The sequence below is a fragment of the Salvelinus alpinus genome, chromosome 12, assembly GCF_045679555.1.
Source record: "Salvelinus alpinus chromosome 12, SLU_Salpinus.1, whole genome shotgun sequence".
Lineage (NCBI taxonomy): Eukaryota > Metazoa > Chordata > Actinopteri > Salmoniformes > Salmonidae > Salvelinus > Salvelinus alpinus.
In genome coordinates this window covers 45670460-45684181 of record NC_092097.1, presented here as the reverse complement: position 1 = coordinate 45684181, position 13722 = coordinate 45670460, and the positions used below count along the sequence as shown (strand labels likewise).

General features: G+C 43.2%; 1 protein-coding gene across 1 annotated transcript; it reads left to right on the top strand.

Moving 5' to 3' along the window:
* The first annotated feature begins 221 nt into the window (after nucleotides 1-221).
* LOC139536229 (keratin, type II cytoskeletal 8-like) lies at nucleotides 222-13293 on the top strand. Its single transcript, XM_071336558.1, has 9 exons — nucleotides 222-825; nucleotides 3633-3841; nucleotides 4541-4601; nucleotides 4829-4924; nucleotides 5084-5248; nucleotides 5891-6016; nucleotides 6647-6867; nucleotides 11784-11830; nucleotides 11981-13293. The coding sequence occupies exons 1-9, from the start codon at nucleotides 289-291 to the stop codon at nucleotides 12253-12255; spliced, it is 1737 nt and encodes a 578-aa protein (XP_071192659.1). The 5' UTR covers nucleotides 222-288; the 3' UTR covers nucleotides 12256-13293.
* Nucleotides 13294-13722: the final 429 nt, after the last annotated feature.

Here is a 13722-nt window from a genome sequence, read left to right as displayed (position 1 = left end):
CTGTTATGTACGTTTTCTACTCTCTCAAATTCAATCCCTGTTATGTACGTTTTCTACTCTCTCAAATTCAATCTGTGTGCTGTAAATATGTAACATGACTCTATTATTTTCCTACAGAATTCCTCTATTCTGTGCTCATCCCCAATGAATGCTAGCCAATCATAACTCCAATTGGACCCTCCCCTTTCCAGATAAAAAGAGGGCCAGGGAACAGTGAGCTCCATCTACAGTGAGTCTCTCAGTCTCCACAGACCACCTCCTGTAACACTGGCTAAAACGTAAGTCGTCATGTCCACCAGAGCTGTGAAGAGCACCAGCTACTCTGTGAGGCCCTCCTCTGCAGGCATGGGCTCCCCTCAGAACTTCAGCAGCAGCTCCTACTCCGGTGGGTATGGTGGTGCCAGACAGAGCTACAGCGTCCGCAGCTCCTACGGGGGCGTTGGCAGCAGCGCCGGGGGCGTTGCAGCAGGTGGTTATAGGGTAGTTGTGGCTGGGGGGTCCGTGCAAAGACGGGGTGTGATGGAGTTTGGGTATGCGGGCATGGGTGTTGACGGTGGTATGGGTGTTGGCGGTGGTATGGGTGTTGGCGGTGCTATGGGTGTTGGCGGTGCTATGGGTGTTGGCGGTGCTATGGGTGTGGGTGGTGGTATGGGAGGTGGGAAGATGACCTGTACGGGACCCCCTCAAATCACAGCTGTTCAGGTCAACCAGAGCCTGCTGGCACCACTGAACCTGGCGATCGACCCCAACATCCAGGTTGTCCGCACCCAGGAGAAGGAGCAGATCAAGACGCTCAACAACCGCTTTGCCTCCTTCATCGATAAGGTCAGTTCCTCATGTGTTCCTATCACAACAGGGTCAAATGCATAGTGCATGCCAAATACTTTCATACACTTGAGCTGAGCTTGATTTAGCTCGTCTGGTACAATGGGGCCAATGGAGTGTTCCCAAAAGTGCAATGTCCACCACTGGTTTGTATTAACTTGGCCTTTGAAGGGTGATTTCAGTCATCTGTTTCAGATTTTCAATGTTACCTATAACCATTCCCTTTACCTTCATTGAATAAGCTCCCTGCTTTGGTCAATCATAACTGAATGTACATTGTGTACAAAACATTGTGTACAAAACTGAACGTACAGTGGGGCAAAAAAGTATTTAGTCAGCCACCAATTGTGCAAGTTCTCCCACTTAAAAAGATGAGAGAGGCCTGTAATTTTCATCATAGGTACACTTCAACTATGACAGACAAAATGAGAAGAAAAGAAATCCAGAAAATCACATTGTAGGATTTTTAATGAATTTATTTGCAAATTATGGTGGAAAATAAGTATTTGGTCACCTACAAACAAGCAAGATTTCTGGCTCTCACAGACCTGTAACTTCTTATTTAAGAGGATCCTCTGTCCTCCACTCATTACCTGTATTAATGGCACCTGTTTGAACTTGTTATCAGTATAAAAGACACCTGTCCACAACCTCAAACAGTCACACTCCAAACTCCACTATGGCCAAGACCAAATATCTGTCAAAGGACACCAGAAACAAAATTGTAGACCTGCACCAGGCTGGGAAGACTGAATCTGCAATAGGTAAGCAGCTTGGTTTGAAGAAATCAACTGTGGGAGCAATTATTAGGAAATGGAAGACATACAAGACCACTGATAATCTCCCTCGATCTGGGGCTCCACGCAAGATCTCACGCCGTGGGGTCAAAATGATCACAAGCAAAAATCCCTGAACCACACGGGGGGACCTAGTGAATGACCTGCAGAGAGCTGGGACCAAAGTAACAAAGCCTACCATCAGTAACACACTACGCCGCCAGGGACTCAAATCCTGCAGTGCCAGACGTGTCCCCCTGCTTAAGCCAGTACATGTCCAGGCCCGTCTGAAGTTTGCTAGAGAGCATTTGGATGATCCAGAAGAAGATTGGGAGAATGTCATATGGTCAGATGAAACCAAAATATAACTTTTTGGTAAAAACTAAACTCGTCGTGTTTGGAGGACAAAGAATGCTGAGTTGCATCCAAAGAACACCATACCTACTGTGAAGCATGGGGGTGGAAACATCATGCTTTGGGGCTGTTTTTCTGCAAAGGGACCAGGACGACTGATCCATGTAATAGAAAGAATGAATGGGGCCATGTATCGTGAGATTTTGAGTGAAAACCTCCTTCCATCAGCAAGGGCATTGAAGATGAAACGTGGCTGGGTCTTTCAGCATGACAATGATCCCAAACACACCGCCCGGGCAACGAAGGAGTGGCTTCGTAAGAAGCATTTCAAGGTCCTGGAGTGGCCTAGCCAGTCTCCAGATCTCAACCCCATAGAAAATCTTTGGAGGGAGTTGAAAGTCCGTGTTGCCCAGCAACAGCCCCAAAACATCACTGCTCTAGTGGAGATCTGCATGGAGGAATGGGCCAAAATACCAGCAACAGTGTGTGAAAACCTTGTGAAGACTTACAGAAAACATTTGACCTCTGTCATTGCCAACAAAGGGTATATAACAAAGTATTGAGATAAACTTTTGTTTTTGACCAAATACTTATTTTCCACCATAATTTGCAAATAAATTCATTAAAAATCCTACAATGTGATTTTCTGGATTTCTTTTTCTCATTTTGTCTGTCATAGTTGAAATGTACCTATGATGAAAATTACAGGCCTCTCTCATCTTTTTAAGTGGGAGAACTTGCACAATTGGTGGCTGACTAAATACTTTTTTGCCCCACTGTACATCGTGTACAAAACTATGGAAATAGATTATACTGTACATTTATGACTTATTGCATACTATTTAGGCAAGCATATAAAAGACAAACTTGGTTATTAACAGAATAAATTGGGATCACCAAACTCCCTCTTACTAAAAAAGGGAGACATGGTGGAGACAGAAATAGGGCCAGAGAGAGACCACAAGACGAGGTTGGTTGTATGAATACAGGGTTTGTTGTTCGGAAAACCCTTCTGGACACCAGTTACTGACTCTTAAGTCCACAGAACAATCTTTCTTCTCAGTAGAAGTTGTAGGCAAATAGGGATTTGTTGTTGGGCAGAAATCCATCTTGTCACAGGATCCTCTCTTGCTCAATGTGCCATTGTCCCATAGGCCTACACACTCAAACAGGAAATGTCATGTTCACTGTCAGATATATCAGCCCATTCATGCACAGGGCTTATCAACTGTCAATTATCTCTACAATGATTACATGCTTCAACCATCCCTTATTGTTTTACCTACCTTAATGGGGCCCATTATTTCTAAAGAACCAAAGAACTCAAGGATCAATATACAGGTTAAGCCATAAATCGGTTATGTTTACCACCAGGTTAACCTTATCTATGTGTGGCATTCTACCCCTCTCTACACCTTAGTGATGCACATCACCCTTCCTTCCTTCCTTCCTTCCTTCCTTCCTTCCTTCCTTCCTTCCTTCCTTCCTTCCTTCCTTCCTTCCTTCCTTCCTTCCTTCCTTCCTTCCTTCCTTCCTTCCTTCCTTCCTTCCTTCCTTCCTTCCTTCCTTCCTTCCTTCCTTCCTTCCTTCCTTCCTTCCTTCCTTCCTTCCTTCCTTCCTTCATTAATTCACAAGTTTCAGTCAATGGCACTGACCATTTCCCTTTTGTCCCTGCAGGTGCGTTTCTTGGAGCAGCAGAACAAGATGCTGGAGACCAAGTGGAGCCTCCTGCAGGACCAGACCACCACCCGCTCCAACATTGACGCCATGTTCGAGGCCTACATCTCCAACCTGCGCAGACAGCTGGACGGCCTGGGCAACGAGAAGATGAAGCTGGAGGGGGAGCTGAAGAACATGCAGGGTCTGGTTGAGAACTTCAAAACCAAGTGAGTACTTTCTTCATATTATAGATTTTTGACTAGGAGGGTTCATTTGCCCTGAAAAGGTCATTATCATTAATCAAATCAAATCATATGTATTTATAAAGCCCTTCTTACATCAGCTGATGTCACAAAGTGCTGTACAGAAACCCAGCCTAAAACCCCAAACAGCAAGCAATGCAGGTGTAGAAGCACGGTGGCTAGGAAAAACTGCCTAGAAAGGCCGGAACCTAGGAAGAAACCTAGAGAGGAACTAGGCTATGAGGGGTGGCCAGTCCTCTTCTGGCTGTGCCGGGTGGAGATTATAACAGAACATGGCCAAGATGTTCAAATGTTCATAGATGACCAGCAGGGTCAAATAATAATAATCACAGTGGTTGTCGAGGGTGCAACAGGTCAGCACCTCAGGAGTAAATGTCAGTTGACTTTTCATAGCCGATCATTCAGAGTATCTCTACCGCTCCTGCTGTCTCTAGAGAGTTGAAAACAGGCAGGATATAAGCATTATCATTAGCATTCGCATGCTAATTTGGGAAAGTGGAACTACTTTCCAAATCTGGGTCTCAAATACAGTATCATGATTTCAAGAAGCTTTATTTTTGATTGAATACATTCAAATCTTTAATCCTAAACATCATTTGATTTTAAGCTTGTCAGAAATGTTTCTTGTTTGATTAAAAGGCTTGCTCTATTCTCCACTCTCAGGTATGAGGATGAGATCAACAAGCGTAACGAGTCTGAAAACAGTTTTGTTTTCCTGAAGAAGGTCAGTAGACTGAATCATTCTAGAAGCCCCCCTACATGCATAACTTGCAGTGCATTGTTGCTTTACCACAACATCAACAAATTGGCTGAAGTAGAAAAGCACATTTACATTTTAATAGGCTCTCTTATCCTGAGCGACTTGCAGGAGCAGTTAGAATTAAGTGCCTTGCTCGGTTACTGGTCCAACCTGCCGCCCTACATGAAACTAGATATGTCCTGCTTTCTCAGGATACAGATTCTGCATACATGACCAAGATGGAGCTGGAGGCCAAGCTGGACTGTCTCACTGATGAGATTGAGTTCCTCAGGAGTATCTATGATATGGTAATGTATCATGTCCATACTGCAATGGGAGAGACCGACAGAAAACATTTGAAGGATTAGCCTATGCTGTAGATTCCATCGGATTTGGAATCAATTGAGTGAAGAGTAGATGCCGGATGAAATCTAAAGGTTTCTCTTCATCCTCTCTTGGTTCTTCAGGAGTTGCGTGAGCTGCAAGGCCAGATCAAGGACACCTATGTGGTGGTAGAGATGGACAACAGCCGTAACCTGGACATGGACTCCATTGTCGCTGAAGTGCGTGCCCAGTACGAGGACATCGCCAACAGCAGCAGAGCTGAGGCCGAGACCTGGTACACACAGAAAGTAAGCCCTGAGGCATGAGGCCCGCAGAACACCTCATGCCTTCGTAAACCTTCCGAGATTCAATATTGGCTGTGCTCCTATGTCCATACTTGCATATCACTGAGAATGGAAATCCATTAGAGGATGCTGGTGGGAGGAGTTATAGGGGGATGGGCTCATTGTAATGGCTGGAATGGAATAATTGAAACTGTATCAAACACATCAAACATATGGAAACCACATATTTGACTCCGTTCCATTATATCCATTCCAGCATTGCAATGAGCCCGTCCTCCTACAGTTCCTCCCACCAGCATCCTATGATGTCGAATGCCTAAGTGGTATCCTAATGTGGACACTAGAACAGAACCAGAACCAGAGCATTTTGCTTTAAGGCAACCACTATAACCATAAAATCTCAAGTTCTATAGTTTGGGGTGACAGTTACCCCAGGGAGGATCTCTGAGGGAGGATAATGTCACTGTGTGAGGTCATGACTAGCTCACCTCCACTACTTCATTGTAACTATACATTGTGAAACCTCTCTCGATTACCATAGCAATTGTGGTAACAAAGGCTATTTCTACCATCTCAGGTATCTGCTAGCTAAATTACATGGACTTCACTGTTTTGTTATGTCTCTATGTGTTGTCTCTGTAACAGTATGAACAGATGCAGTTGTCAGCCAGAAAGTATGGGGACGACCTGAAAAACACTAAGGCAGAGATTGCAGATATGAACCGTAAAATCATGAGATATCAGTCTGAAATTGACATGATGAAGGGTCAGGTGAGTGTCTCATACTGCATGCCTCTCAGTCAATATGTAACAGAAGTGCCATTTTATCTAACACCCCTAGCGTGGATAGACTGTCACTCCTATTTTTTTTTTTACCGTTATTTTACCAGGTAAGTTGACTGAGAACACATTCTCATTTGCAGCAACGACCTGGGGAATAGTTACAGGGGAGAGGAGGGGGATGAATGAGCCAATTGTAAACTGGGGATTATTAGGTGACCGTGATGGTTGAGGGCCAGATTGGGAATTTAGCCAGGACACCGGGGTTAACACCCCTACTCTTACGATAAGTGCCATGGGATCTTTAATGACCTCAGAGAGTCAGGACACCCGTTTAACGTCCCATCCGAAAGACGGCACCCTACACAGAGCAGTGTCCCCAATCACTGCCCTGGGGCATTGGGATCTTTTTGTTTAGACCAGAGGAAAGAGTGCCTCCTACTGGCCCTCCAACACCACTTCCAGCAGCACCTGGTCTCCCATCCAGGGACTGACCAGGACCAACCCTGCTTAGCTTCAGAAGCAAGCCAGCAGTGGTATGCAGGGTGGTATATTCAGCGGTAAGAACAACAACATTTACAAATAGGAACACAACTAAAAATATGATTTATCTGACAATAGCGCACCCACCTGGAGAACCAGATTGCTAAGGCAGAGGAGCACGGTGAGCTGGCGGTGAAGGACGCCAGGCTTCGCATCAACGATCTCGAGGTGGCTCTGCAGAGAGCCAAACAGGACATGACCATGCAAGTCCACCAGTACCAGGAGCTGATGAATGTCAAGCTGGCCTTGGACATTGAGATCGCCACTTACAGGAAGCTGCTGGAGGGAGAGGAGAGCAGGTAGGAGCCGTGAGCCCTGCCCAAATGAACTGGCTGCCTTCCCTCTTTCCCTCAGATCTGATCTGAGTTAGGCTTTCATGTAACGTTATTTTATATTAGTGAGTAGTCACAGGAAGTAAGGAGGATAGCATTCACACATGAGAGCATTAAAACATGGTGTTGAATGACCTGACTAGCATTAGGAGAATTTGATAATGACCAACGAGTTAATTTGCTCACTGATCATATCCCTACAGAAAGGAATGAATAGAATGGGCATCCCCATTCAAGTCAATGATGTCAATGATGGCATAATGGGTGGACTGGCAGCAATTTTGAGTGTACCCAGGCCAGGAAGTAAAAGCAAGAAGTTTACCCTTCAATACGTGCTGTGATTTGTTGAGTCAACTCAACTGACATTACAAAAAATACACAGTAGCGGTGCATGAGTAAAATCACTGGGGATTCCAAGTCAGGGAAAAAAACTATATTAAAACCTATGTGTTGTGATAATTGCGTCGTTTGCTCTATAACCTGTTAGTTCATATGCCTTGCAACGGTGATATATAGGCCTAAAGCCGAGACAATAAGAAGACAGTGGCAGAATAAATTAAACCACACATTTGTTTCATTTCAAAACCGGAGAGCAAGATCTGTCTGGTGAAGTCCACAAAACATATTGCATGAGCTGGACAGGAGGGGGAGACAAAGCGAAGGCTGGTGTGAGAGTAACAAACAGTTAGTTACATGACCTATAGCATGGTCAAGCAAGGTAATGTTTCCGACATTTTCGGACTACTAAACAACTATTGATTTAGAACCAAAGAGAGATACCGCAAGTCATAAAGAAAACATGCGCTGCCTCCACTATTCCAGCACCATTTCAACTTCAACATTTCAACATCATATACAGTGCCTTGCAAAAGTATTCATCCCCCTTGGTGTTTTTCCCATTTGTTTGCATTACAACCTGTAATTTAAATAGATTTTTATTTGGATTTCATGTAATGGACATACACAAAATAGTCCAAATTGGTGAAGTGAAATGAAAAAAACAAGTTCTTTAAAAAATTTGAAGAAATACCAATCTGAAAAGTGGTGTGTGCATATGTATTCACCCACTTTGCTTTGAAGACCCTAAATAAGATCTGGTGCAACCAATTACCTTCAGAAGTCACATCATTAGTTAAATAAAGTCCACCTGTGTGCAATCTAAGTGTCACATGATCTGTCACATGATCTGTTCTGAAAGGCCCCAGAGTCTGCAACACCACTAAGCAAGGGGCACCAGCAAGCAAGCGGCACCATGAAGACCAAGGAGCTCTCCAAACAGGTCAGGGACAAAGTTGTGGAGAAGTACAGATCACTGTTGGTTTATAAAAAAATATCAGAAACTTTGAACATCCCACCCAAAATCCATTATTAAAACATTGAAAGAATATGGCACTACAACAAACCTCACAGACCAGGCAAGGAGGGCATTAATCAGAGAGGCAACAAAGAGACCAAATATAACTCTGAAGGAGCTGCAAAGCTCCACAGTGGAGATTGGAGTATCTGTCCATAGGACCACTTTAAGCCGTACACTCCACAGAGCTGGGCTTTATGGAAGAGTGGCCAGAAAAAAGCCATTGCTTAAAGAAAAAAATAAACAAGCATGTTTGGTGTTCGCCAAAAGGCATGTGGGAGACTCCCCAAACATATGGAAGAAGGTACTCTGGTCAGATGAGACTAAAATTGAGCTTTTTGGCCATCAAGGAAAACACTGTCTGGCGCAAACCCAACACCTCTCATCACATTGAGAATACCATCCCCACAGTGAAGCATGTGCCACCACGCAGCATCATGCTGTGGGGATGTTTTCATCGGTAAGGACTGGGAAACTGGTCAGAATTGAAGGAATGATGGATAGTGCTAAATATAGGGAAATTCCTGATGGAAACCTGTTTCAGTCTTCCAGAGATTTGAGACTAGGATGGAGGTTCACTTTCCAGCAGGACAATGACCCTAAGCACACTGCCAAAGGAACACTTGAGTGGTTTAAGGGGAAACATTGAAATGCCTTGGAATGGCCTCGTCAAAGCCCAAACCTCAATCCAATTGAGAATCTGTGGTATGACTTAAAGATTGCTGTACACCAGTGGAACCCATCCAACTTGAAGGAGCTGGAGCAGTTTTGCCTTGAAGAATGGGCAAAAATCCCAGTGGCTAGATGTGCCAAGCTTATAGAGACATACCCCAAGAGACTTGCAGCTGTAATTGCTGCAAAAGGTGTCTCTACAAAGTATTGACTTTGGGGGTGAATAGTTATGCACACTGAAGTTTTCAGTTTTTTTGTCTTATGTCTTTTTTGTTTCACAATAAAAAATATTTTGCATCTTCAAAGTGGTAGGCATGTTGTATAAATCAAATGATACAAACCCCCCCAAAATTAATTTTATTTACAGGTTGTAAGGCAACAAAATAGGAAAAATGCCAAGAGGGGTGAATACTTTCGCAAGCCACTGTAATCCCTTATGCTTAGTCAAATACAGTGACATCTAAAAGATACCCCAAATGATTTATTCCAACGTAAGCTAAACATGATGTGGCTGTCCATGCTACTGATTTCTCTCTCTCTCTCTCTGTGTGTGTGTGTGCAAATAGAAAAACATTTTGTAGAGAAACACCAATGCCATTCTGTTCTCTCATCTTGCCTAAACGGTCTCTGACTCTGTCATACTGTATACACCTTTAGTTTTTGTTGTCCTAGGCTACCTGGCTAAGATGCTTGCTGGCTAGCATAACTTCCATTCACGGGCAACGATGCACCAGGCCAGCTAGTAAACATTAGTATACTACATATATCTACATGTTGAACTTCCATCCTCTCAGGCCAGAGGCACAATGTATTAATTTATGGTTGGATCAGAATCGCCTTTATAATAACTTGCCAGTGCAGAGAATTTAAGTAAAACCACAAGTCCAAATCCCTATCTCCATCTATAGCTAATTTAGGAAAGAGACAATTTTAACTAGCCACCGGATGACAAGGACACAACAAGATGATGCAATAATAAAAAAAAAATCTGTCAATGATGTTTGGCTTTGAAGCCAAAGTCAAACTGGCTTCCCTTGACACTTTTTTTGTGCGCTAGGACCATTGGCTATTATTCAATATATATTTTTTAATCAAGGGAGGCCAAATGCTCGCTGGCTTCCCTTACATTCAATCAAAGAGTGATTCAATGCTACGGGCTGGAACAATGTCATACTCTTTTTGACAAGACAGCATCAGATAGATGGGCTACAAATAGTGAGACAGAGGGGCGCTGTTTCATTAACTTGTATTCTTTCTCATTAACTTGTATTCTTTCTCTGAAAATACGTTTAATTGCATGAGCCACATCAGTTAGCATCATTCAATGAGCAAGTCTTCACTACCCAATTCTACACCTAGTTAAGGTGTTTTGTTGTTGAAATTTGAAAATTAGCTAGTGTTAGCTAGCTAGTGTCTGCTTGCAAAATTAATTCATATGAAACAAAAGGCAGGGATGCTAACAACGCTGAAATGCTTACTGTGAAATGTTTGCTTCCGAGCCCTCTCAACAATGCAGAGTTTAAAAATAAAATAGTAACACAACTTGCCTAGTTAAATAAAGGTTAAATAAAAATAAATAAAATAAAAAGAGGAATAAAATAAATACACAAGAATGGAGCTATATACAGGGAGTACCAGTACCAGATCAAATGTGCAGAGGTACAAGGTATTTGAGCTAGATATGTACATGAAGGCAGGGTAAAGTGACTAGGCATCAGGATAGATAACGATAAGAGTAAAATAAAGAACAGAGTTGCTACAGCAACTGATGAGTGTAAAAGTGTGTGTGTGTGTAAGTATGTGTGTTTGTGTTGTGTTGGTATGTTTGTGTGTGTTATGTGTGTGTGTATGTAGTGTATGTGAATATGTGTGGGTTTTATGTGGGAGTGTCAATGTAGTGTGTGTGAATGAGTGTGTATATGGTGTGTATATACTGTATAGTCTAGTGAGTGTGCATAGGGTCAGCGCAAGATAGAGTCAGTGCAGATAGTTTGGGTAGCATTAATTGACTATTTAGCAGTCTGGCTATTTAGCAGTCTTATGACTTGGGGGTAGAAGCTGTCTCGGAGCCTGTTGGTCTGAGAGCCGATGGACGGTAGCAGAGTGAAAAGTCTATGGCTTGGGTGGCTGGAGTCTTTGGAGGTTTTTCTGAAACATTTTGGGCCTTCCTCTGATACAGCCTGATATAGAGGTCCTGGATGGCAGGGAGTGATTAGTTCTGCCGTGATTAGTGTGCTGAGTTCTACAGCACAACTCATTGCTCTCTGCGCCGTTATCGCATTGGCCAAATGTTACAAAGTAGCGAGGCACAGTGCCAGCTGTCAGAATCAGAAAAATGCTGATTTCTGAGAACAGTCCCATAACTTTGGTGACTTACAACTTTATCAACAAGCTAGCAAACTATCTACCATAAACAAGCTCGCACTATGCTGCTAGCTGGAGCATGGTTTGCCGCAGTAGCCAGTGTGTCATAGACACCGAGAGCGGAGTGATTTTCGAAATCATTATATATATTTTTTTTATGTGTTCAACATCCTACATAAAAGATTAGTCGAGCGACGAGCGTCGCGTAGGAGTGACACAATCTGACGTAAGACAACGTGGTGTATCCATGAGTCTACCACTACCTGTCAAATTGCAGGGTTAGATCTTCTGGGTTAGAGCTTCTGGGTTAGAGCTTCAGGTTTAGAGTTTCGGGGTTAGAGCTTCAGGGTTAGAGCTTCAGGGTTATAGCTTCTGGGTTATAGCTACAGGGTTAAAGCTTCAGGGTTAGAGCTTCAGGGTTAGAGCTTCCAAGCCTGTTCTATTCCTTCTACTTCTATGATCCCTTCTCTTTACTCTCCACCTCTTTACCCAGGCTGGTGACTGGAATCAAGTCGGTCAGCATCTCCAAACAGTCTTCTTGTAAGTGAATGTCCTCACACTCCACAGCTATTCTGTTTCACTTAATTCTGAGTACTGATTGTAAATCGTAATGGTCAAATAACTGAGATAAATAAATAACACGAGTCCATGTTCACTTCAATGACCCGAAATGTTAATTTCCACTTCCAGCAATGAACTACAACTCTTACCCCCTGGAGAGCAGTCGCACCACTAGCTACGTCCGGGGCTCAATGGGCGGATACAAGAGCAGCAGCACTTACATCAGTGGCCATGCGAACAGCCATGTAGGCCCCAGTTTTGACCTGCCTGGCTGTATCATCCTGGGAGCCACCAACGGTATCCAGGTCTCTACCAGCAGAGACGTGGATTCCAACAACACCCTGGGAGGCAGCAAAGGCACCAGCAGAGATGTGGATTCCACTGTCACCCGAGGAGATGAATGAGGAGACTTCGTCATCACAGGCGACCATGGAATTTGTTTATTCTTTCTGTGACAGATTTGTGCTTCCACAACCTACTTTTCAGCCTTCCACTCACATTCATTTGACTTTTCTAGCCAGGTTAGTACATCATTTGCCTGCCAAACAGTGACCTATCAAACAGGCTAATTGGAATCACAGCCAGTCTAACTGTAAGTTCCTTTTCCTACCCACAAATGGTCTGGTTTAAAGTGGTAAATATGAAGGGTTATGTATTCCTGAACGGCCCCTGAAAGTCGACCCCTTATGTCTATTTGGCCTACTTGTGTGGTCTCGTTCACTGTCGATGGATGCTATCCATCTCATTTGTCTGTCCACACCTGAGTCACCAGCAGGTGTCATTGTAGCAGATGTTTTTCTCTCTGCTTGCTCAGAGACCCATTAAAGCACTAGGAGAACAAACAACCTCTCAATGTGTATGTGATGTGTGACATATTTCTTCCATTGAGTCATTTGATGAGAGGATGCTGTTATCCTTATGCCAAACCCAACCAAAAGGGAAATGTATGAAATGTGTACATGCAGGGCCGGCTCCAGGCATAACCGACATAACCGGTGACTTTGTCCCCCCAAAAAAGGAACTCACTATTTAGAGTAAGAACAGTACACAAGATGTGATTTTGAAATTTGGTTGTGCATCAACAGTTTTTCTCTTGTTATGTCAGTCCCTCAGTTAGCTGACAATTTGCCATGTTCATTTTTGGATTGGTAGTTAGTCTAGCCAGCTATACTTGTAGTAATCATGGCCAAATACCGATCGGGCACGCAGTATTAGTCATTCTCACTCAGATATCATATTAACATGGCATAAGTAATGGCAAAATGTGTAGAATTGTAGGAAATTTTCTTTCAAACTGAAAGATGTATCTCTCTGCCCCATGGCAAAATGAGTAGAATTGCAATACATTTGTTATAAAATTGCTAAATGTTCTCTCCGCCCCACGGCAAAATATGTATAATTGTAGTAAATGAACATTAAAACATAGATTTTTCTCTCTGCCATCAAGAGTGGGGCCACTAAAATGTTTTGCCACGAGGTGGGGGGGCCCTTGGACACACTAGAGCCGTTGTTGCTCCTAGACGTTTACACGTCACAATAACAGCACTTACAGTTAACATGGGCAGCTCTGCCAGGGCAGAAATTTGACAAACTGACTTGTTGGAAAGTTGGAAAGATGGCATCCTATAATGAAGATATATTAGCGTTTTATTTTTCGTACATTATTCATAAATGTTGACAAAAAATACAATTAAATCCATTTTAATCCCACTTTGTAACACAACAAAATGTGGAAAAAGTCATGGGTTGTGAATACTTTCTGAAGGCACTGCACATAACTAGGCATCAGAATAGATAATAATACGAGTAAGAAGAATGTATCCATGCAGATACTTAGTGTGCACAATGCTTTGCAGGTTTTTTATAAGAAG

Excerpts from the sequence above, each read along its gene's own strand:
- LOC139536229 (XM_071336558.1), top strand. The coding sequence starts at position 289 with ATGTCCACCAGAGCTGTGAAGAGCACCAGCTACTCTGTGAGGCCCTCC. Across the intron at positions 6,868-11,783 it reads CTGGAGGGAGAGGAGAGCAG|GCTGGTGACTGGAATCAAGT; the intron begins GTAGGAGCCGTG and ends CTCTTTACCCAG. Across the intron at positions 11,831-11,980 it reads CATCTCCAAACAGTCTTCTT|CAATGAACTACAACTCTTAC; the intron begins GTAAGTGAATGT and ends TTCCACTTCCAG.